Source organism: Rhinopithecus bieti, unplaced genomic scaffold (genome assembly GCF_001698545.2).
Source record: "Rhinopithecus bieti isolate Rb0 unplaced genomic scaffold, ASM169854v2 scaffold_2408, whole genome shotgun sequence".
Taxonomy (NCBI): Eukaryota; Metazoa; Chordata; class Mammalia; order Primates; family Cercopithecidae; genus Rhinopithecus; species Rhinopithecus bieti.
Window position 1 is genome coordinate 93,170 of NW_016803672.1, and position 23,254 is coordinate 116,423.

General features: G+C 52.0%; 1 protein-coding gene across 2 annotated transcripts in view; it reads right to left on the reverse strand.

Annotated features, from left to right (window-relative positions):
* Positions 1-4,927, reverse strand: part of TMPRSS6 (transmembrane serine protease 6) — a 39,977-nt gene extending 35,050 nt beyond the window's left edge. Inside the window, exons 1-2 of one of the 2 annotated variants that reach the window (XM_017848093.1) lie at positions 4,771-4,927; positions 149-345 (exon numbers count right to left, since the gene is read on the reverse strand). In XM_017848093.1, the coding sequence (XP_017703582.1) occupies positions 149-344 (196 nt within the window). In that variant the 5' untranslated portion in view covers position 345; positions 4,771-4,927. Of the gene's footprint in view, positions 1-148; positions 349-4,770 lie in introns of those variants that run through there. The other variant, XM_017848103.1, reaches the window with a different exon arrangement.
* Positions 4,928-23,254: the final 18,327 nt, after the last annotated feature.

Sequence of the window (23,254 nt, forward strand, 5' to 3'; positions counted from 1 at the left end):
GGGAGGAAACCCAGAGAGGAGAAGTGACTTGCCCAAGGTCACACAGCAACATGCTAAGCATGGCTGAGCCTGGAACCCAGTTCTGTCCTGCTGTGCCTGCTACTAAGTCCACCCCAGGTGCCTCTCCCAGGCGGTCCCACGACGTTACCTAGGAAATACCAGAGTAGCACCCCCACCGAAGTCAGCACAACCAGGGTCAGCCACAGGGGCGCCAGGCGGAGGTAGCCCCGGGCTTTTCTCTTGGAGTCCTCACGGGCCTTGAACATCCCCTCCGGCTCTGCTTCCTCGCCATCACCTCCGTCCCCCTGCCCGCCAGCCACCTGGGGGGCCTTGGCCACGGGCATCCTGCCAGAGAAACAGACCGAAGTTGGAATCAGCTTCGCATTTGCAAGGGAGCCTCTGCTGAGCACTGGTGGGGTACAGAAGCAGGTCTTCCCTGCCTTTTGGAGTGGAAGAGTAACAACATCAGGCGGTAGTGACCGGAAGTGGGTGCCGAGACAGTTCACAGAGGAGCGAAGTGCATCTCAGGGCAGCTCACCCCAGAGGGCAGGCACCAGAGCTGGACTGCGTGTGGCTCAGGAACCCCACCTTTGCTTCCCACTGGCTTTCCTATGGTCAGAGGACAGACGGAGGTCTCAGTGCCTGAACGCCCACCTCCCTAGAGGCTGCACCCACAGACAGAACTGAAGTACATGGGGTACAGACTTCTGCAGGCGTTGGACCTCTTGCCCTCATTTCCCTTCCACGCAAGGAATGCTGTTTCTTGCTCCTGGTTCTGGTTCGCAGAGCTTCCCACCATGCCCACACAGCCCATGCACTTAGCCCCTGCCCCAGAATCCCCTGAGCTGGCACTGTGCTGGGCCAGGGACCTGCCTTCCTTCACAGAGTACCGTCTCTCTCACCTTTCTACTCTTAAACTCTCGCAGCAGAGGAAGGGAACAAAAACTAATATTCATTTCGTACCCTCATGAGACATTTCACGCTTAATTTTCAGGTCACCCAGGGATATGGAACCATTGTCCCATGTTTTCTTCCTCAAGCCCACACCACGTGGGTACTTCACCTGCATTATCTCACTTAAACCTCCAGTCCTGCACCCATTGAACAGATGAGGAAACTGAGACCCAGAGTGTTCTAGCAATAACGCAGTCTAGGGCTTTTCCTAGCCCCATTTTTCCAATGTGATTTGAATACCTGGCATTCAGTCCCAGATGCATTTTACAGATTAAAAAAAAAAAAACCATGAAGCCCAGAGAGGCTAAGCCACTTGCCCAAGGTCACACAGCAGGAAAGTAGAGGTTGAGTCTGGATGTCTGACTCCTTGCTTTTTCCACTAATCTAAGATGCCGCCCATAAATGAGATGTTAATTAACAAATCATGATTAAACAGCAACTGAATGTCACCCCTCTCCATGTTCCAGGGTTCCAACTCTATTTTGAGAGGCTTTGAAGCAAATATCCCAATGTATTTGGCCTTTCAGGCAGGTTTCCCCACAGTACAGAGAAAGCCTTTGACCCACCCACCGGGAGAGCAAGGGCTCCACACTACTGGGAAGTTCATCTCCTCTTACTATATGCACAAATACTGAGTAGCTTTGAAATGCACCCCAGGGCCGGGCGCGGTGGCTCAAGCCTGTAATCCCAACGCTTTGGGAGGCTGAGGTGGGTGGATCACCTGAGGTCAGGAGTTCGAGATCAGCCTGGCCCATATGGTGAAACCCTATCACTATGAAAAATACAAAAATTAGCCGGGCATGGTGGTGGGCGCCTGTAATCCCAGCTACTCGGGAGGCTGAGGCAGGAGAATCACTTGAACCCGGGCAAGGGAGGTTGCAGTGAGCCAAGATCATGCCATTGTACTCCAGCCTGGGTGACAGAGCAAGACTCTGATCAAAAACAAACAAACAAACAAACCATTAAAAAAATAAAATGCACTCCAGACGCAGGCGGGGGCTTCCTTTGGGCTGTGTCTTGGGGTTTTACAAAGTGGGTTTCCAAAAATGCAGCTCTTTAGTGATGCTCAAAATCCTCCCGGGTGGATATGAAGGGTCCTGGCCCTTCTCCCAGCTTCCCGGCTCCCTCCAGCTCCCCTTGGCATCCTTCCCAGCTAAGGGTCTTTGGTGTCCAGCCACAGTGACTCTGTTGAGCGGTCCCCATCAGATACAAGGAAGGGAGGGACTGCAGGGGACCCTCATTGGGCATGGCACCCCCCTCCACACCCTAAGCTAGGATATTCCCACATGTGGGATGGGCCCTACTGGCTTTTATGGGGCCAAGGCCAGGGAATGGTAAATGGTAAATGTCCGGCAATGGGCAATGGGTGGGAGAGCCCTGCCCACTTCCTCAAATGTTCACAGTATCCCTGGTGCCCTACTACCTCTCAGATAATCAGTGTAAAGAGAGGGAAACTGAGGCTCAGAGAAGGTCATGGGTCCATTAGAGGAGCCCCAAAGAGGCTCAGGGTGAAGTGCTTCGTGGGCCTCCCCTCCCCTCTCATCCTCCAAGCCAGGCCTCCTTCTCTATGCAGATTTTGCCTCCCTCTAAATACCCCTCGCATCCATCTGGGAGGACTTGAGCAGCACAGAGGGGCTCATTTTCAGGAAACCCTCTGTAAAAACCCAAGCCATGGTCCAAATGGTGGGAAATTAATTCCCCCAGGCTCATCATGACTTCCCACCCAGGCCGGGCGCAGTGGCTCACGCCTGTAATCCTAGCACTTTGGGAGGCCAAGGCGGGCGGATCACCAGGTCAGGAGATCAAGACCATCCTGGCTAACAAGGTGAAACCCCGTCTCTACTAAAAATAGAAAAAAACACTGCGTCTTGTCACTATGTGCCCTGTCTTGTCACTATGTGCCATGAGCCTCCCACGGCTTCCATCCAACTAGAACTCAGTCCCAAAAGGCCCAGGGGCTAGGTTTTCCTGTCCTCTTCGCTGAATGGGAGTTTGCTCCTTGCTGAGCCTGGGATGCTTTCCTTTCTGCTTGCCTCATGGCTCCCTCCTTTACCTGCTCCAAGGTGTCAGATGTCACCTTTCCAGAGAGGCCTTCCCTGGGCACTCCCCTGTCTCTCCTGCATTTTTCTTTATAGCAATTACTGAGGGCTAAATTGCCTGATATGCAAATACGTCGTTTATCTGTCTCCTCCCTGTCTGTAAGCTGCGTGAGAGCAGAGTCTGGTACTCAGCGGACACTCAGTAATTGTTGAACAAATGAATGACAAGGTCCCAGCTCCTTCCTCCCCACGGAACTCCAAGGTGCTGTGTGCATATGTGGCCTGGCCACCTTCTCCTGCCTCCTTTTTTCTCACCCTCTCTTCTCCCTGTCGCACCCCGGGGACACTGGACTTCCTTCCCTTGGTACGAAATTTTAACAATGGGATGGTAGCAAACATTTACGGATTAAGAGCAGCCAGCCAGCACCAAGAGCCCTCCTGGACCTTGAGCCCTGTCAGTGCTTGTTCATGGCCAGGCATCCCCACACTCTTCCTTCTGCCTGGGCCCCCACCTCCCAGCCTGGCCAGCTCTCAGGCAGCCCGTGTCACCTCCGCTCAGACCTCATCTCTTTGCAGCTCTCCCAGAGTGCCCTAGAAGGAGCAGCTACCCCTCGCGATGTGCGGTTCACCTATGGGCACTCTCTCTGCCCCTCACATTGAGCTCCTGGAAGCAGGGACTGTGCTCCAATTGCTGCAGGGGCCTGAAGCAGTCCCGCAGCTCTGAGCACCTGGACCCCACCCTGGCACCTGCTCTTCACTCCCTCCTGCCCTTCTGGCCATTGGCGGGTCTTGAGTCTGCCTGCTGGAGGCTGAGCTCCTTGGGGCGGGGCCGCCACTCCCCAGCAATGCAGATCTGTATTCAACCACTGCGTGTGAACTCCTACCATGTGCCAGCCCCACGCTGGGCGGCGCTGCAAACTCCACTGCAGCCTCCAACAGCTTGGGGTGCGTGCTTTGCTGACTCTGTTTAATGGCTGGGGAAACTGAGGTAGAGAACAGTAACATGACTTACCTGTGGTCCCTTAGCCAGGGCAGAGCAGAGCAGAGCGGGGAGTCTGGTCTAGGGCCATAGGGGCATCTTTCAGTGAAGTCATTAGGCCCCAGAGACCTGAGAGTGTGGGGGACTGGGCGGGGTTCCCTTCCACACATATAAACACATTCACAGACCCACAGATGTACACAGATGGAGACACGCGAGGGATATATGTACATCTGTTCATGACACAAAAATTCACAGATGCACGCCCTTCCTACACACACACACGAACACACACACGAACACACACACACACGAACACACACACGAACACACACACACATACACGCCAACTCTGAGCCTTCGAACCCAAGGTCCTGGGCTTAGGTCAGTACACAGGTGCAATGTGGGGCTCTGGGCCTGTCTCCTACACCAGAAGGCCCAGGTGGGGTACCAGGTATGGAGGGGGCAGCACGTCCAGTCCTGCGAGCCAGGGGTAGGGTGGCCTCTGCCTTCCTCCCGTCCCTGCCGCCTGAATCCCAGGCCACCAACCACCCAGCACTGATGCTGTGCCTGTCCACACACCTGGTGTCACCCTGCATGGTCCCTCCCCTCCCCAGCTCTGTGGGCCCCTCACCTTCTGCTCACTGATCACCCTCTGGCCGATGAGGCCCTGCAGGCCTGGCCTTGGAGAAGGGTAGGTGACTCAGGCCCCAGGGAGCCAGGCCCAGCTCTTAGGGTGGACACTGTCACTAAGTCATTTATAGATCCTGGTCCCCTGTTCTGGAGGCCCCCGCTTACCTTTGGGAGTGGCGGATAGGTGCTGGGCCTGCACGCAGGCCTCAGGAGCCTTTGTTTGTCCAGGCCAAGGCCTCCCCACCCCCACTGGGCCAGCCCGGGCTGGATCAATGGCCTAGAGCCATGGCCAGGGTGTCTGGCCCTTGTCCCCTGTGGCCTGTGGCCCAAGGCTTCATGGGGCTCCTCCTGCTGGGTCCAGGACGGCGCTGTGACTAAGGACAGGTAAACAGGCAGGAGGCAGGAGAAGGCAGGGCCGGCCCGCCCCATCCCCCCGCCCATGGGCACCCCAGAGGCTGGCAGGCAGGTGCAGGAGATCTGAGCTCTCCCCCGAGGCCTGTTGCCTGGTCACATGCCTGCCTGGTTACAGCCCCTGGTCCCCAAGAGCATGAGGTAGGGGCGGTCAAGGACTGGGGACTATACAGAGCCCAGTGCAGGTGAGTGCAGGGGCTCACACAGGTAAGTCCAGGTGCTTAACTGGACGGGAGAGACTAAAGGAGCTACAGGTGTGACAGAGAGTAAAGGAGGCTAGGCCCATGTACTCTGGGGACTGGAGAGGAGAAAGGAGAGGCAGGGGTGGGGTTTGATGCTATTTTCTGTTTATTTGAATTCCTACCTTGTTCTTTTTTTTTTTTTCTTTTTTTTTGCGGAGGGGGTGGATAGAGTCTCACTCTGTTAACCAGGCTAGAGTGCAGTGGTACGATTTCAGCTCACTGCAACCTCCACTTCCCCAGCTTCAAGCAATTCTCCTGCCTCAGTCTCCCGAGTAACTGGGATTACAGGCGCCCACCACCATGCCCGGCTAATTTTTATATTTTTAGTAGAGACAGGGTTTCACCATGTTGGCCATGCTGGTCTTGAACTCATGACCTCAGGTGATCCCACCCACCTCGGCCTCCCAAAATGCTAGGATTACAGGCATGATTACCACCACACGCAGCATGAATTCCTACCTGGTTCCGTAGCCCTGTGCTGTCCATGACGGTAGCTGCTGGTCACCCGCGGCTCCTGAGCCAGTCTGAACTGAGAAAAGCTGCATGGGGGAGATGCACACGAGGTTTCCAAGGCCAAGTGCAAACAGGATGTCAACCAATACAGTAACAATTTTTATACTGATTGCATATTGAAATAACACTTTGGCGATCATGGGATAAATAAAATGATTTATTAAAATCAATTTTCATCTGCCTGTCTTCACTGTTTTTTTTTTTTTTTTTTTTTTTTTTTTTTTTTTTTTTTTTTCAGAGACAGGGTCTCATTGGGTTGCCAGGCTGGTCTGGAGCTTCTGGGCTCACATGATCCTCCTGCTTCGGCCTCCCGAGTAGCTGGGATTACAGGCGTGGGCCACCACACCCCTTGTTGCATGTGGCTATTAGAGAGGTTAACTCACAAGTGTGACCTGCGTTGTTGTTCTATGGAACAGCGTTGCTGTGGAGATGGCTTTGAGCCATATGTGTGCCAAAGTGTTGGATGGGAGCCAGGGCTTTCTAGGGTGCGTGCAGACTGGTGGGCGTCTGTCTCAGACAAGGCTGACTTTCAGTGAGTGTACATCCTGAGGCCGGAATGCGGGGTGCACACCTGAGATGCTGTGTGCTGTGGGCATATGGGTCCCAGAGTGTGTGTGTGAGAGAGAGTCTGGAATTTGTATGTGTAGAATGTGTATGATGTGTGTGTGTGTTGTGTGTGTGAAGTGGGATTGTGAGTGGCAGTATAAGATTTTGTGTGGGGTGTGTCCTGTTAAGGTGGTATGGTGTGGGGTGGGGTGTGCGTGACTGTGTATGTGTGTGCAGTGTGTGTGCCTGGGAATGTGCAGTGTAAGGACTGTGTGTGCTATGAGGTATACTATTGACTCGTGAGGTGTTGCTGTGGAGCATGAGAGGTGTGTGCAGGTGTGTGTATGTGTGTGTGTTGCCATGCTCACCCGTGTGTGTGAAGTATGAGGCATGTGTTTGTGTGAGGTGTGTATGTGTTGTGTGACGCTGTGTGGTGTGTAGTGTGAGGCATGTGTGGAGTATGAGGGATATGATGTCTTAGTATGAGGTGTGGCATAGTTTGAGGTGTTGCTGTATACGTGTGAGGTGTGTGTAGTGTGAGCATGTGTGGAGTGATGAATGTGTATGGGATTGGAAGCAAATGTATGATGGTTTGAAACATGATGGAGTATGAAGCATGTGGGATGTGGAATTTGGTAGTGTGTGTGGAGTGTGGCATGTTGTGGAGTGTGAGTTTTATGGAGTATGAAGTGGGTATGGATGGAAGCATGTTGTGGAATGTGGAATGATGAGTGATTGTTGATGTGAGCATGTGTGGATGTGAGATGGAGTCTTGTTGTAGGTGAGGCATGTGTGTGGGTGTGAGTGTGTGGAGTTAAGGAATGTGTGGAGTTTTGAGGTGTATGTGGAGTAGTGGGTGTGTGTGGAATTACAAGTGTGTGTGGAGGTGTGAAATATGTGGTAGTTTGAAGTTGTATAAGGAATGTAAGGATGTGAGATGTGGTTGTGGAGTATGAAGGTGTGTGTAACGATGAATATGCATGGAGTATGAAGCATGTGATGGGTGTGGAATGTGCGGTGTGTGCCGTTAGGCGAGAGTTTGTGTGGAGTGTGAGGCATGTGTGAAGTGTAGAGGTGGTATGTGAGTGTTGAAAGTGTGGGTGTGAGATTGTGTGTGGAGTGTGAGTGTGGATGTGTGTGGAATTGAGGTGTAAGGGGTGTGACGTGTGTAATGGAGGCAATGTGTGTAGGTGGAGTGTTATATTAGTCTGAGGCATGTGTGTGGAGTGTGAGGTGTGAGATGAGTGTGGAATGGTGGTGAAGGCGGGGTATGAAGCATGTAAGTGGAGTGTGAGGCATGTGTGGAGTGTGAGGCATGTGTGTGGAGTGTGAGGTATGTGTGTGGAGTGTGAGGTGTGTGTTTAGTGTGAGGTGTGTGTGGAGTGTGACACGTGTGTGGAGTGTGAGGTGTGTGTGGAGAGTAAGCCATGTGTTGAGTGTGAGGTGTGTGTGGAGTGTGAGGCAGTGTATTTAGTATGAGGCATGTGTGTGGAGTGTGAAGTGTGTGTGGAATGTGAGGTTTGTGTGGAGTCTGAGGCATGCATTTAGTGTGAGGTGTGTGTGTGTGTGGAGTGTGAGGCGTGTGTGTGTTTTTTTTTTTTTTTTTTTTTTGAGACAGAGTCTCGCTCTATCGCCCAGGCTGGAGTGCAGTGGCTGGATCTGAGCTCACTGCAAGCTCCGCCTCCTGGGTTTACGTCATTCTCCTGCCTCAGCCTCCTGAGTAGCTGGGACTACAGGCCCCACCTCGCCCGGCTAGTTTTTTGTATTTTTTAGTAGAGACGGGGGTTTCACGGTGTTAGCCAGGATGGTCTCGATCTCCTGACCTCGTGATCCACCCGTCTCGGCCTCCCAAAGTGCTGGGATTACAGGCGTGAGCCACCGCGCCCGGCCGAGGCGTGTGTTTAGTGTGAGGCGTGTGTGGAGTGTGAGGCATGTGTTTAGCATGAGGTGGTGTATTTAGTGTGAGGCATATGTGTGGAGTGTGAGGTGTGTGTGTAGTGTCAGGTGTGTGTGTAGTGTGAGGCGTGTGTGGAGTGTAAGGCATGTGTGGAGTGTGAGCATGTGTGTGGAGTGTGAGGTGTGAAGTGTGAGCCATGTGTTTGGAGTGTGAGGTGTGTGTGGAGTGTGAGGCATGTGTGGAGTTTGAGGTGTGTGTTGAGTGGGAAGCATGTGTGTGGAATGTGAGGCGTGTGTGTGGAGTGTGATTTGTGTGTGTAGTGTGAGGCGTGTGTGGAGCATGAGGCATGTGTGGAATGTGAGGCATGTGTGTGGAGTGTGAGGCATGTGTGTGGCATGTGCAGCGGGTGTGAAGTGTGAGATGCTTATGGATTGGCTGGGATGGCACACGGCCCTGCGCCCAGGTTTTGCCATGACCGCAAGTTTTCAGCCCTACCTGGCCCCCTTTAAGTTGCAGGAACCTAGGCAGATTCCCTGACTTCTAAGCTGTGGTTCTTCTATCTGTTGAATGAAAAAAAATTGCCCCTTCTTGATGAACTAGAAACAATGTGTGCAAAGGCCCAGAACTGTGGGGGGCGCCCAGAGAGGGGTTCTCCTCTTCTCATGGTGACACGCTGGTGTGTCAGGGCCAGGTCTGCTTGTGCACTGAAGTCCAGGCAAAGACAGGTTGCATGTGTGTGGTGCCTACCTGTGTGGCCCCTCACGCATGTCTCGAGCACATAGATGTCCCATGCTCTCTGGCATGTGCTCCCTAAGGGGGCCTGTGGCAGTAGGCAGGGACCTCTCTGACATGTGCGTGGGGGGCACCAATGTGTCCTGAGGTGTGAAGGCACATGCCCATGGGGGCTGGGCATGAGCTTAGTACAGCACCATTTCCAGGCAGGGCCAGCACTGAGCCAGGGCAGTAGGGAGCACTGTGGGGCTGGTTAGGATTCTGGGTTAGGGGACACCTTTCCTCACCTTCTCCTGCTCCGTAGCCCTTCCCAGAGCCCTGGCCCCTGCCCATGGGCCTAACCCTGACCCTGAGACCGAACACCATAGGCCTGCCCACTGTCCCTCGTCCCGGCCCCAGCAACTCTCCCTCCTCCCCACAACCTCCCCTCTTCCCAGGCCCTGGCCCCCACCTTGCAAACTTCCCGAGGGACAGGTGCTTGGGACAGAGCAGGGATAGTGTGTGTGTGTGTAGGGGGTGAAGACACCCCGAGCCCAGCCTCTGTGCCCCATCCTGTCCTTTGGGAGGTCAAGAGGCCCAGGCCCCCAACCCAGGCAGGCTGCTAGCCTGACAGTATGAAAAGCAGACCTTGCACAATCAGTGTCCTCTAGACTTGGCGGCCACCTGGCCATCGATCCGACATGGCCTGGGGGGAGGGGCTGGCACTAAGCAGGCAGCAGCAAAATGCTGAGAGAGGTGTTTGAAAGCACAGACGTGGCTGTAAGCGGTGGCTTACCCCCACACCTATAATTCTAGCACTTTGTGACGCCAAGGCAGGAGGATCCCTTCAGCCCAGGAGTTTGAGACCAGCCTACTCAACATAATGAGACCCTGTCTGTACAAAAAAACCCAAATTTTAATTAGCTGGGTGTGGTGGTACACACCTGCAGATCCAGCTACTAGGGAGGCTGAGGTGGGAGTATCACTTGAGCCCTGGAGTTGGAGGCTGCAGTGAGCCATGACTGTGCTGCCGCACTTCAGCCTGGGTGACAGAGCAAGACCCTGGTTGAAAAGAAAGAGAAAAGAAGAGGAAAGGAAAGAAGAGAAGAGAAAAGCACGGACAAGGGTCCCAGAGAGCCATGAGGGTGGGGGACAGCGTGCCAATGACTCAGAGATTTCCTCTGTCAACAAGGGACACTCTTGTTCTCTTGGCAAAGAGATGCGTTCACACAGATGGCACGGAAGCCTTGTTGCTCTGGGAATCTGCATTCCTAACTAACACTGGGCCTCAACCTCTTTGATCCCCAAGGACAGTGAAGCCTCCGGGAGGCCTGGTGAGGGGATGAGGGGAGGCTTGGAGGCTGGACATGGTGGGGGCCGGACGGCGAGGAACACAGACCTGACCCAGCAGGACAGGGCAGAGCAGGCCTCGGTGTGCCCACCACACTCAGGTGACCAAGATCCAGCTGGGTACTGGAGAGTGGGCAGACCCGGCCGAAGTCCCAGTCCCTCCACCTGTTGATGATCCACAAGACGTCCCCAAGCTACCACCTCATGGCCTATGGACTGTGGGTAATAAAGCGGGGCTGTTGTAGACCAAAAAAAAAAAAAAAAAAATGGTGGGCTCCTTGTCCATATGATTGGTGTCCTTATCCAAAGGGGAAATTTAGAGGCAGAGACACATGCATGCAGAGAGAATGCCATGAAGGTAAAGGCAGAGCGTGGCGATGCTTCTACAAGTCACAGAACCCCAGTGATTGCCAGAAAGACACCAGACACTGAGAGAGAGAGGCCCAGAACACTCTTCCTCACACCTTCAGAAGGAACCAAAACTGCCGACACCCGGATCTTGGACTCCAGCCCCCAGAACTGTGAGACACATTTCCGTTGTTCAAGCCCCCCGGTGGTAGTGTCTTGTGAAGGCAGCCCTAGCCAACGAATATGATGCCCATTGCACTGGTACTGGGTAAATGCTGCGTAAAGCCTGTTCCTGTGACCTGCACACAGCAGGCGCTCACTCATTGTCCATTGAAGAGACTGAAGAGCCAAGATATCTGTATTTTTATCAGGAGCCTTCAGGAAATGTGATGCCTTAAGCCATGGAGTGGACGCTCCGGCAGGGCAGGCTTGGGGGTAACCTTGTCTGAACTCAGAGAAAGCCCTAGAAGCAAGAACGCAACAACCTAGCTCTTATGTACAAACCCGTGAGTCACAGCACTTGTTCTGCGAAATTTTCCAGTTTGGGGTCTACTTGTTTCTTTCCCTATTCTCCCCACCCCCTTTTCACTGTGCGTTCCGTGAAGATTTCTCAGTCTGCAACTTGTCAGTCCCGCTCCCTCAACACGCTTAGCCTAGAACAGTGCCTGGCACACAGGAAGAATAAACATTTGTTGAGTGAACAGTCATTTGTTCACTCACTTTGATGATAACACAGTAAGGATTTTGGCAGCTAGGCCCGCCACACAGTCGATCACAGATGCCACAAATCTAGGCTTCAGAGTGGGAATATGCGTCTCCACTTAGCAGAAGAGGACACTGAGGATCTGAGAGGAGAAGTTGACCTGCCCCGGGTCCCACAGCCCACTGGAGGTGGAACATGGACTCCAGTCTGGTCTTTTTGATGGAGAGGTGTCACTGTTTCCAGGGGCTGCCATAACAGATGACCCCAAACTGGGTGGCTTAAAACAACAGGGATTTGTTCCTTCATAGCTCTGAGGCCAGATGTCTGAAATCAAAGTGTTGGTAGGCTCATTCCCTCTCCAGAGGCTCTAGGGGAAAAAAAGAAATCCTTCCTTGTCTCTTCCTAGCTTTCGGTCCTCTGGCAATTCTTGGTGTTTCCCGGCTTGGAGGTGTAATGCTCCAATCTCAGCCTCCATCATAACACGAGCTTCTTCCTTGTGTGTGTGTCTCGGTGTTCCATTGCACACACTTTACAAAGACATCAGTCATCATGGATTTGCACCCCACCCGAAACCAGCAGGACCCCATTTTAACTTGCTTACATCTGCAAAGACCCTATTTCCAAATAAGGTCATATTCACAGGTTATGTGTAGGCATGAATTTTGAGGGGCCACTGTTCAGTCCTAGTACAAGAACTGACGGTACTATTCTGGGTGGGAGGAAGGGATCAGATAGTGGGAGGGCCACCGTCTCCTCATCCTCCTGTCCTGTGGGCTAGCCACGTCTCAGAGCTCAAGGAGGCTTCTGTGGGAAATACCTCACCACCTTCTCCACTCTTTGCTGAGCCGAACCTCTCTCTGAAACCCGCAGGGGAGGCCCAGGGTCTGTGGTGAGGAGCTGAGGGGCGGGCTCCGTGTGCCCCAGCCAGACGCTGTCTAGACGGTGGCTGGAAGCATGGGGCTTTTCTGGGCTCCAGGGTAGGGTATGAGCTTCCCAGGGCTGCCAAAACAAACTGCCACCAATAGGGTGGCTCAAAACAACACACAAGGCTGGGCACGGTGGCTCACGCCTGTAATCCCGGCACTTTGGAAGGCCAAGGCGGGCAAATCACGAGGTCAGGAGATCGAGACCAGGCTGGCCAACATGGTGAAACCCCATCTCTACTAAAAATACAAAAAATTAGCTGGGCATAGTGGCAGGCACCTGTAATCCCAGGTACTTGGGAGGCTGAGGTAGGAGAATCACTTTAACCTGGGAGGCGGAGGTTGCAGTGAGCTGAGATCAAGCTGCTGCACTCCAGCCCTGGTGACAGAGTGAGACTCCATCTCAACAACAACAACAACAACAACAACAACAACAACAAAAACCAGACACTTATTCTCTCCCAGTTCTGGAGGCAGGGAGTCCAAACTCAAGGGGGCAGCAGGGCCACATACCCTCCCTGAAGTCTCCAAGGGAGGATCTTTCTTGCCTCTTCCCGGCTTTGGTGGTTGCTGGCGATCCCTGGTGTGCCTTGGCTTGTGACAACATCACTCCAAACTCTGCCTCTGCCATCTCATGGCTTTCTCCCTGTGTGTGTCTCCGTGCCTCTTCTCCTCTGCTTAAAAGGAACCAGCCATGCTGGATTAGGGTCCATCCTAACGACCTCATCTTCTTCACATCTGCAAAGAGCCTATTTCCAAATAAGGTCACACTCATGGGTAAAGGGGTTAGGTCTTCAATTTATCTTTTGGGCTGACACGATCCAGCCCTTACTAAGCAGGGTGAGGCAGGCAGGGGCAGGCTGGCTGTTGACAATGCTGTGGACAAGTGTCCCAAAGGTTCCACGTGACCCTGAGTCCTCAAGTCACTTCTGAAGCGTGTCCTCTCTCTACACCTGAGCTACCACCATCCTTACTCTCCTCCCCCAAAATCAGTTATGACCTGCTTCCTTCCACCTCCCACAGGCCTCTAAAGCCTGAACTGCTCAATAGATGAGACTTTTCTGAGGCCACCCAGGCAGGGTCCCCAGAGGCCACCTCTCCCATCTGTTTCCAATGCACGGTGTCCCTACAGCAATTCCCTTGTTCATTCATTGATCTGGTGTTGAGCCTCAACTCAGCCACAAAAGAGAACAAGAAAAATAACATAGAAAGGATAAGGAGTCTGGGCAAGGTGGCTCATGCCTGTAATCCCAGCACTTTGGGAGGCCAAGGTGGGAGGAATATTTGAGCCCAGGAGTTCAAGACCAGCCTGGGCAACATAGCAAGACCCAGTCTCTACAAAAATGCAAACATTAGCCAAGTGTGGCAGCATGTAACTGTCGTCCCAGCTACTCGGGAGGCTGAGGGGAGAGGATCACTTGAGCCCAGGAAGTTGAGGCTGCAGTGAGCTGTGCTCCTGCCACTGCACTCCAACCTGGGCAAGACCCTGTCTCTAAATAAATAAAACTTTAAGGAGTTTGGGAAGCAGCAAGGAAGAATTTTTTTCTAGAGCCTTCAGGGAGGGAATGAGCCAGCCAAAACTTTGATTTCAGACAAGGATAAAAGAGAAGGGGCGGGGCACGGTGGCTCATGCTTGTAATCCCAGCACTTTGGGAGGCAGAGGCAGGTAGATCATGAGGTCAGGAGATCGAGCCCATCCTGGCTAACACAGCGAAACTCCATCTCTACTAAACATACAAAAAAATTAGCCACGCATGGTGGTGGGCGCCTACAGTCCCAGCTACTCGGGGGGCTGAGGCAGGAGAATCGCTTGAACCTGGAAGTCAGAGGCCACAGTGAGCCAAGATCCACCACCCTACTCCAGCCTGGGTGACAGAGCAAGACTCCATCTCCAAAAAAAAAGAAAAGAAAAAAGAAAGAACAAGAAAAAGGATGTAAAAGAAATAGAACAAGTCTCAGTTGCTGCCCTTGAAGAAAGCTGCCAAGCCTAGGGAGACAGACAGTGGGACAGATGCTTGGCAGGCACTTGGCCGTGGTGCCTCCTGTCCTCAGCTTCCCATGTCACAGCACCCGGTGGAGGACAGGACCCTCAGAAATACATTGAGATGCTCTTATGTGCTTGGAGGAATAAGCATCCACCGGAATGGCCTGTCACCGACAGGTGTGAGACCTCTCAGGAGTCCCCAGCTCCGTGGCTTGTCCTCCTCCATCTGTACAGGGATTTAGGGGTTCTAAGGCTTAGAATACTCTATGGCTTACAATACAGCTAACCAGACCCGGGATAGGCCTGATCTCCAATAAGAAAAATGGTCACTTCACCCCATTTTAGAGGTGAGAAAGTGGAGGTTCAGGGCAGCAATTTGCTCGAGGTTACACAGTCAGGAAGCGCTAGGAGCTGGATTCAAGCTCAGGACCCTCTGGCCTCAGAGCCAGTTGTCCTTCCCAGTGACACTTTCTCCTGTCTCTGTGTTCCTGCCCACTGCCCACACCACCACTCCTGAGCCCTCGCCCTCTGTCTCTGCCCTGGGTACTGGCCTCTGGCCTCTGTCTGAAGATGCCGCTGAGACAAACTCACCACCAGGCCCTGGCAGGCCGGTCGCTTCTTTCCCAGATGGGCGATCGGGGTACAGATGCTGATAAGGGGTTTGGGGTTTGGGAGGGGCTGCTTCAAGCCATCTTGGGGACACAGAATGGAAACTCTGCGTGTATCACTCAGCCTGACCTTCTCCTCCACTGTGGGATTGTAGTAGGTGGGGCTCCCAGAACAGACGGGGGGGGCTGTATTAGTTCATTTTCATGCTGTTATGAAAAAATACCCAAGACTGGGTAATTCATAAAGAAAAAGAAGTTTAATGGCCTCACAGTTCCACACGGCTGTGGAGGCCTCGCAATCACGGCGGAAGGCAAAGGAGGAGTAAGGGCACATCTTACATGGTGGCAGGCAAGAGTGTGTGCAGGGGAACTGCCCTTTATAAAACCATCAGATCTCGTGAGACTTACTCACTATCACAAGAACAGCACAGGAAAAACCTGCCCCCATGATTCAATTACCTTCCACCTGGTCCCTTCCGCTACACGTGGGAATGATGGAAGCTACGATTTGAAATGAGATTTGGGTGTGGACACAGCCAAACTATTTTAGGGAGCCAGACCCAGAGAGTGGGTGGAGACTACCCAAGGTTGCACAACAATGCTGAGGCAGGGTTGGGACTGGAACCCAGGTGACCTGATTCCCAGCCTGTACTCTTCCCAGTATACTGTCCAAAAATGCATTCCAAAAACTAAAACCAACAATATTACTCATTTCCATATAGGTAAGGCTTTAGGCAGAGAGTTAACAAAAATTTCCAAAGGACACAAATGGCAATTTTCAATTTTTGTGTTTTTTGGCTCAAAACGTTGCAGGCAGAGCCTCCTCTAAAGACAGTCCAGTCTGTGGGACTAGCTCTTGCCCTTGGAGGGGGGCGCTGTCCAAGGTCATAGGCACCCAAACTTCCCCAAGGAGGCGGTTTCCTGCTGCCCTTTCATGAGAAGACCCCAGCACTCACTCACGTTCCCCGAGTGTCTCTATTCTCCTTAGTCATCTGTGTCATCAGACAGCTGTTGACTTGGTGGGCCCGAGAGAGCGCCTGATAGCTGTCGGCTCTGTCCCTTCTTCCCTCCACGTTGGTTTCTCAGAACCTCTCATTCCAGGTTCTCAGAGCCTCTGTGTAACTGCCCCTCCCACCTTTCCTTCCTTCCTTTCTCCTTTTCCTTTTTCCTTCCTCCCCTTTGCCCATTTACCAACCTACACATCCATTCAACAAACATCCTGTGGCAGGTGCTGGGATTCGGTAATGGATGGGTCACCGAGGATCGTGACCTGGAGAGAGTTGCAGCTGAGCTCAGAGAGCAGGGGATGGGGGCACGGAGCAGCCAGCACAGCCGGGGTCGGGAAGAAGTGATCTTTACAACAAATCCCGCAGGATGGTTTTCCTTTCTCCCTCCCTTTCTACAGTGCAGACACATTTTGCTTGACTTGCCCATTTTCTGTTTTTAAAAGATGAGTGGCTAATATTTAAAAATAAGGACACTTTGCAGGATAAACTGAATTTTCAGCTTCTCTTAAAAATATAGAAGATCGGGCCGGGCGCGGTGGCTCAGGCCTATAATCCCAGCACTTTGGGAGGCGGAGGTGGGCGGATCACCTGAGGTTGGGAGTTCGAGACCAGCCTGACTAACATGAATAAACTCCGTCTCTACTGAAAATACCAAATTAGCCAGGCTTGGTGGTGTATGCCTGTATTTTTAGCTACTCGGGAGGCTGAGGCAGGAGAATCGCTTGAACCCGGGAGGCAGAGGTTGCAGTGAGCTGAGATCATGCCATTGCACTCCAGCCTGGGCAACAAGAGTGAAACTCTGTCTCAAAAAAAAAAAAAAAAAAAAAAGTAGACAGTCTAGCCAGCACCCAACATGGCAACAATCAGCCGTGGCTGCCCTGGAGCAATTTTGGTTTGACACAGACCCCACCACTCCCTATTGTATCACCCTGCATGGGTTAAAAACAGATACTAGAGTCAGGAGTCTGGATTTGAGTCCTGGCTCCACCAGTTATTAGCCACAGGCCCTTGAGCTACAAGGTATTTGATTTTACTGGGCCTTCATTTCCTCATATAGCAAATGAGACAATAAGCCCAAGTGTAGTGAAGATGGAGAGAATCTGTGTGAGGAACTCAGAACGGGGCCCGCATCTACTGGGTGTGCACTGTCAGCATTTCATCACTGCGGCTAATATCTACCGAAACCCCAGCCCCTGTCAGCATCTGAGTTTGGGATCCCAGCGCAAAGGTTTCATTGTTAGTTTCATATTTGCATAAATTACAAGCAATAGAATTCTCTCGCCAACATGTACTGTTCCTGGCTGATTGCTCGGACTGACACTGTAACAGGTGCTCTCCTACACCCACTGTTACGAGAATCACTGAACCATTGGCCGGGAACAGCCGGCCACCCACCCAAACACTGGGATTGCCCATCAAGCCGTTCCAAGCAATCCCAGTTATCTCAAACTGAAATGTCCAATATGAACAGTCCAGTGCACATAGTAGAAGCTCAATAAATAGATTAGAATGAATGAGTAGTAGTTGTTGGGCACAAGGTAGGCTACCAAACATTGAAATTTCATTTCTTTTTCTTTTTCTTTTCTTTTTTTTTTTTTTTTTTTGAGACAGTCTCACTCTGTTGCCCAGGCTGGAGTGCAGTGGTGCAATCTCAGCTCACTACAGCCTCTGCCTCCCAGGTTCAAGCAATTCTCCTATCTCAGCTTCCTGAGTAGATGGGGCTACAGGTGCAGGCCACCATGCCCAGCTAATTTTTTTGTATTTTTAGTAGAGATGGGGTTTCACCATGTTAGTCAGGCTGGTCTCAAACTCCTAACCTCAGGTGATCCACCTGCCTCAGCCTCCCAAAGTGCTGGGATTACAGACGTGAGCTACCACACCCGGCCTTTGAAATTTCACTTCATCCCATTTTAGATGAAGAGACTGAGGCTCAAAGGGGCCAAGTGGTACAGAATTGGGAGGGACACAATGTCCTTGGCCCTGAACTAGGCTGGTGGCAGCCAGCACAGCTGGATTTGAGAGGTAGGAAGAAGACCTCATAGATTTCCTTCAGTGTTTGTCACACCTCCTAGAATCTTGTCATCATAGATTTGGGCCTTATCCCAAACCACCATCCCCCAAGATCTACCTAGGTACTTGAGGGAGATGAGCTGTCAGGGATAAGAGGTTGGAAAGGGCAGGGAGGTGTCAAGAGACACCCAGCCTGCCGGTGTCCAGCTCATCCCCTGCCCCTAACAGCCATCACCGACACAGCAACAGAGTATCCAAAAGGCCAGCCAGCAAGTCAGCAGCTTCCACGTCTGTGGTCCCTGGGCTGCCTGGTCACTTCCCTGTGCCTGTCTGTCTCTCCCATGGCTAGCTCTTCTCTCCTAAGTACTTTACATTCACTTACTTCTTTTTTTGTAACAGGATCTCACTCTGTTGCCCAGGCTGGAGTGCAGTGGCACAATCACTGCTCTCTGCTGCCTCAATCTCCCATGCTCAAGGGATTTTCCCACCTCAGCCTCCCTAGCAGCTGGGACTACAGGTGTGTACCACCATGCCTGGCTAATTTTTTGTGTATGTTTTTTGTAGACACAAGGTCTCACCATGTTGGCCAGCCTGGTCTTGAACTCCTGGGTTCAAGGGATCCTCCCAACTGGACCTCCCTAAGTGCCGGATTACGGGTGCGAGCCACCACACCCTGCCATGTTCAATTATTTCTTTCATCCTCACAACAGTCCTGGTATTGTCCCCTTTTACAGATGAGAAAACTGAGGCATAGAGAAGCTTAGGTATTTGTCCAAAGTCACAGCTGATAGGCAGCAGGGCCAGTACTTAACCCAGGCTGTGGGGCCTCAGAGTTAGTACTATCACCACTACACCACACTGCCCCAAGGCGGTCACAAAGTCTGAAAGGGTAGAACAAAGGGGGCTTTGTTCACTGCTGGATCTCCAACACCATGGCTTGCACATACTAGGCCCTCCTAAATGTCTGTTGAATGAATAAATGAATGAATGAACAATTCCTTCCTCTTCTAAGAACGATCCTCAACCAACTATCCAAAACCAGCTGAACTCTGGCTCAGCCTGTCTTGCTAAAGCCCCACACAGCATTCCACAATTCCTCCACAGCGAGGGAGGGCTGTGATCAGCTGGTCTACTTGTGTGTGTCCCCCAGAGTCACTCCCTCCCAGACAAGGCTAGAGACTGTGGACCGAGCAGTAGCCGGCCTCCTCTCTGTGGCCAGTGCCCAGTATGAGGCCAGGCACATAGAGGAACGGGAGATGAGACATTGTCTGCCAGCTCCGCTCCTCCCTCCCTCTGCATCCTGGCTTCCTGGAATCATAGACCGGGCACTCCCCCTCTACTACCCGACCTGCGTCTCTCACCACTCAGCGCTTCCTGCCTCACTTTCTGCCAGGCTCTGTGATGGGAGCCTCAAGTGTGTCATAGCCCTGGTGGTGGAAAATATCTCTAAGCAAGTCAGCCTAGGGGATGTCCCAGGCCCGTCACAGGTGCTGGTGGTGAGCTCACATTTAATCAACACTCCCTCCCCCACTACTGAATGCACTGTGTGGCCCGGGACATGGCACCACCATCCGCTCAGGGCCTCCGGGCCTCAACTGAGGAACAGGACTCAGAACCTCTGTCATTTCTGTTTTGTTAGGTCACTGTGTGATTGTGTGAGATACCAGGGGCTCACACCCTTTGGAGCTATAAGGAGCTGTGCCCTGTGGGTACTAAATATTGCCTGGGTTCAACTCCTTGCTCCACTGCATTCTAGCTGTGTGATCGAGGGCAAGTCACTTGACCACTCTGAGCCATAGGCTCAGCTATAAAATGGGCTAAGAATAGTACCTCCCTCATGGCATTTGTTTAAGGATCCAGTGAGTTAAGGATCCTTCTAGCGAATGGAAGGATCTATGTGCTTAGAACAGAGCCTGACGCATCTAAGTACTCAATACCTGCAGACTTTGAAGGACCGAGAACATTCTACAGTGGCTCTCACAGATCCTTGACCCCAAAGCTGTCCACCCCCCACTGCCTGTTGATAAAGCCCAAATTGTTCAATCGTGGCTGCTAATCTGCAAGAACAATTCCTCTCTCTTCCAAACACCATCCTCAATCGACTATATCCAAAACTAGCTGAGTTCCAGCTGAGCCGCCTTGCTAAAGCGTAACCCAACATTCCACCCTCCTTCCCCAATTCGAAGGTCCTTTCAGACTGTTCTTGTGCCTGGCTTTTCTGACTAAAGGCTTGAGCTAACGGGCTCTATCTGATGTTCTTCCAAAGCTATTAGTATCACCCTTAGATCCCCAGAATCTAGCCCAGGGTCTGACTCACGGCACAACAGTTCGTTATAACAGGGGTAGCTCAGGAGGGGGACAGGAGGAGGAAGTAATAAACTCTACTTGGGGGCAAATCAGAGGGCCTGCCAGAAGCAGAGATGCTTGAGTGGGGTTCTGAGGGATGCATAGGAACCTGAGGGCAGATTGTTTGGGTGGCAGGGCTACTTCAAACCCAGGATCAGCTGGTGCCAGGCAAATGAGTCAGTTGCAGTCCCTACTCTCATCCCCACCCCCCAACCCCAGCACCAACACCTGACGTGAAATAGATGTAGTCCAGGCCTCAAGCCATATTCCATGTGACACCCACAGAATGTCAGGGCTAGGAGAGCACTTAGAAATCATCCAATCTGCCTGCCCAATTCATAGATGGGGCAACTGAGGCATAAGAGCCGATGGGACCTCCCCAAAGTCCCCCAAGTCATGGAGGATCACATTAAGGACCTCAGCCATTATCCTGAAAATGACAGTGGGTCACTGGAGGTTTAGCAAGGATGTGGTGTGGCCAGATATGACCCTTAGCCAGATCAGCCTGGCAGGGCTCAGAGGTGGAAAGATCAGAGGGGCAGGCGGCCGTGGGGACAGGCAGACGGAGGAGGAGGCTGAGCAGGAATACGAGTGATGGTGTCAGGTCTGTGGCACAGGGGTCACCAGGGTGGCAGTGGGGGCAACCAGTGAAATGCTGGCCCAGAGGGACACTGGACCAGCTTGGAGGGTGGAGGCAGCAGGAGGGGCCCAGTTACAGAGGAGGAGGAGGGGATAAGACCACCTCAGCCTCACCAAAAAGCATCGCCCTCAGCCTCCTCTCCTGGCCACCGTTCTGCCCCATCTACCTGCCAAGCTATCAGAGGGCTTTGCTTTTTCTCCCACAATCACAGTCATGGATCGTGACATCTTTTTCCCCCCTAAGTTGATGCCAGGAAGCTGAGAATGAAATTTTACTAGGTATTTTCCTATCAGTATAATTATCCCCTCCGTAGCCTTCCATATGCTAAGGGCCGAAAGCTCTGGAGTCAGATGTACCTGAGTTTGAATCCTGGTGCTACCAACCATCAGCTGCGTTTCTCCACCTCCCTGGGCCTGTTTCCTAATCGGCAAAATGGGGAATAAAGCACCTGCTTCTCGAGGTTGTTTCCGGGTGATGAGAGACGACGCCCAGGCCATGCTGGCACAATGTGTAGAGTGGAAGTATTGGTTCTCTTGCCCCTTCTTACTGTCCTCCTTGGTCTTTTTTTTCAGCTGTCAGTAGTGAGGAGGACAGTGGTGGGTGATTCTTCCTAGATCTGGGCCTACACTTTCCACCATAATTTACTTCGGATATGCAGGCCCTGAAAGTTGCTTCGAATAAGAGATGGGAATTGGGGGAACGGGGGAAGCAAAGGAACAAATCTAGTTCAACAAAGAGGAAACATGAGAGGCTGGAAGGCTCCCCCGCCACCTCTCCTCCTTTTTCTCTTACCCACCAGATCTGCCCTGGCTCCTGGCTGCCTCCTGCTTCCCGCTCCGCACCTGATGGTTCTCCTGGACCCCAGCGGCTGCCTGGTCCCCAGCTGGTGCTGCTCCTGTCTCCTGAATCTGACCCAGGCCCCTCCTGCAATCTGACCACCACCCCTGCCACCAGCTGCTTCCTCTTTGTCTCCTCTCCCAAGATCCACACTCGGATGCACACTGAGCATGACACACAGTGACCGCTGGCCCATCCCTCCATCTGCACCTGGCATAAGGTGACCCTGACTCTACTCAAGGTGACCCTGATCAGCTCAAGTCTCTCACCAGACATGGTGGGGACACCTGGGCTCCCTGGGCTTGCCTCTCACAGCTCCCTCTCAGCTTTCCAGTCTCCATCCTCTCAGCTTCAGTTTTCCCTGCCTGGGAAATCGGAGTTGGGAAACATAAGACCTCCTTTTGTGTTAGGAACCTGAGGAATTATATGGTCCAGAGAAGTCATCAGTTATCAGCTGTGACCACCTGGGGCCTGCCTACAGCACAGCATTGCAGAATCTGAAGCTGCACCCAGGCTCTGCAAGAGGAGGGCTGTGGTCAATTAGAAATGTCTGCCGTGCATGGGTGCAATTGATTAGCAATGTCTGCCATGAGTGTGGATTTATGAATGCCAGGAATTGCCATCCATGGTCTGGTCCAAATTTTATCAGGACACTATCTATCATCTATCTATCTGGAGGGACAGAGGGAGAGACAGAGAGAGAAAGAGAGAGAGAGAGAGGGATCCATCATCAAGTGCAATACTTTGCCAGGCATAGACTTGTGGGATATGACCATGAGCTGATACCTGGACACAGAATATGACAGACAGTCCTGACTCCTATTAGTGAAGAAGATATTCCCTTTACAATCCTTTTCCTTTCTCTCAAGGAAGAAGTTTGCATTTGGCCCTGAGATATCTTTAACAGCTCCCCAACAGCTTCTCATTTCTCCTTTAAGAGACAACAGGTTTACCGCAGGCAATGAATATCAACACTATTTTGCTGCATTGTACTTATTTTGTACAGTTACCTTTTATTTATAGCGAAAATCGTTTTTTTCATTTACAGAGTAACATGAAGATTTTTCTTTAAATAAATGTATTTCAACAAAAATGAATTGACCTAAAGAAAAAATATTAAGAAAATAATCACAAAGATGGTACACACAGACCATTGAAAGATACGGATGTATACATACATATATCACAAATGATTAAGACTTAAAAAAATATAACCCTCCCAAGAAGTGGGAGCCTCCCAAAGTGGAGCAGGCAAATACAATTTCCATTTAGGGGGATAAAGAAACTGACTTGCAGAGAGGTTTAGTATGTACCTGAGTTTGAATCCTGGTGCTACCAACCATCAGCTGTGTTTCTCCACCTCCCTGGACCTGTTTCCTAATCGGCAAAATGGGGAATAAAGCACCTGCTTCTCAAGGTTGTTTCCAGATGATGAGAGACGACGCCCAGGCCATACTGGCACAGAACACACAGCAAAGGTGTGGAGCCCCTTGGGGTCTGAAACATTCAGGACCCTATGGCAGGAAGTGAGACTGTCCCATAATTAAGCTCTTTTCAAGGCACAGACCCAAGA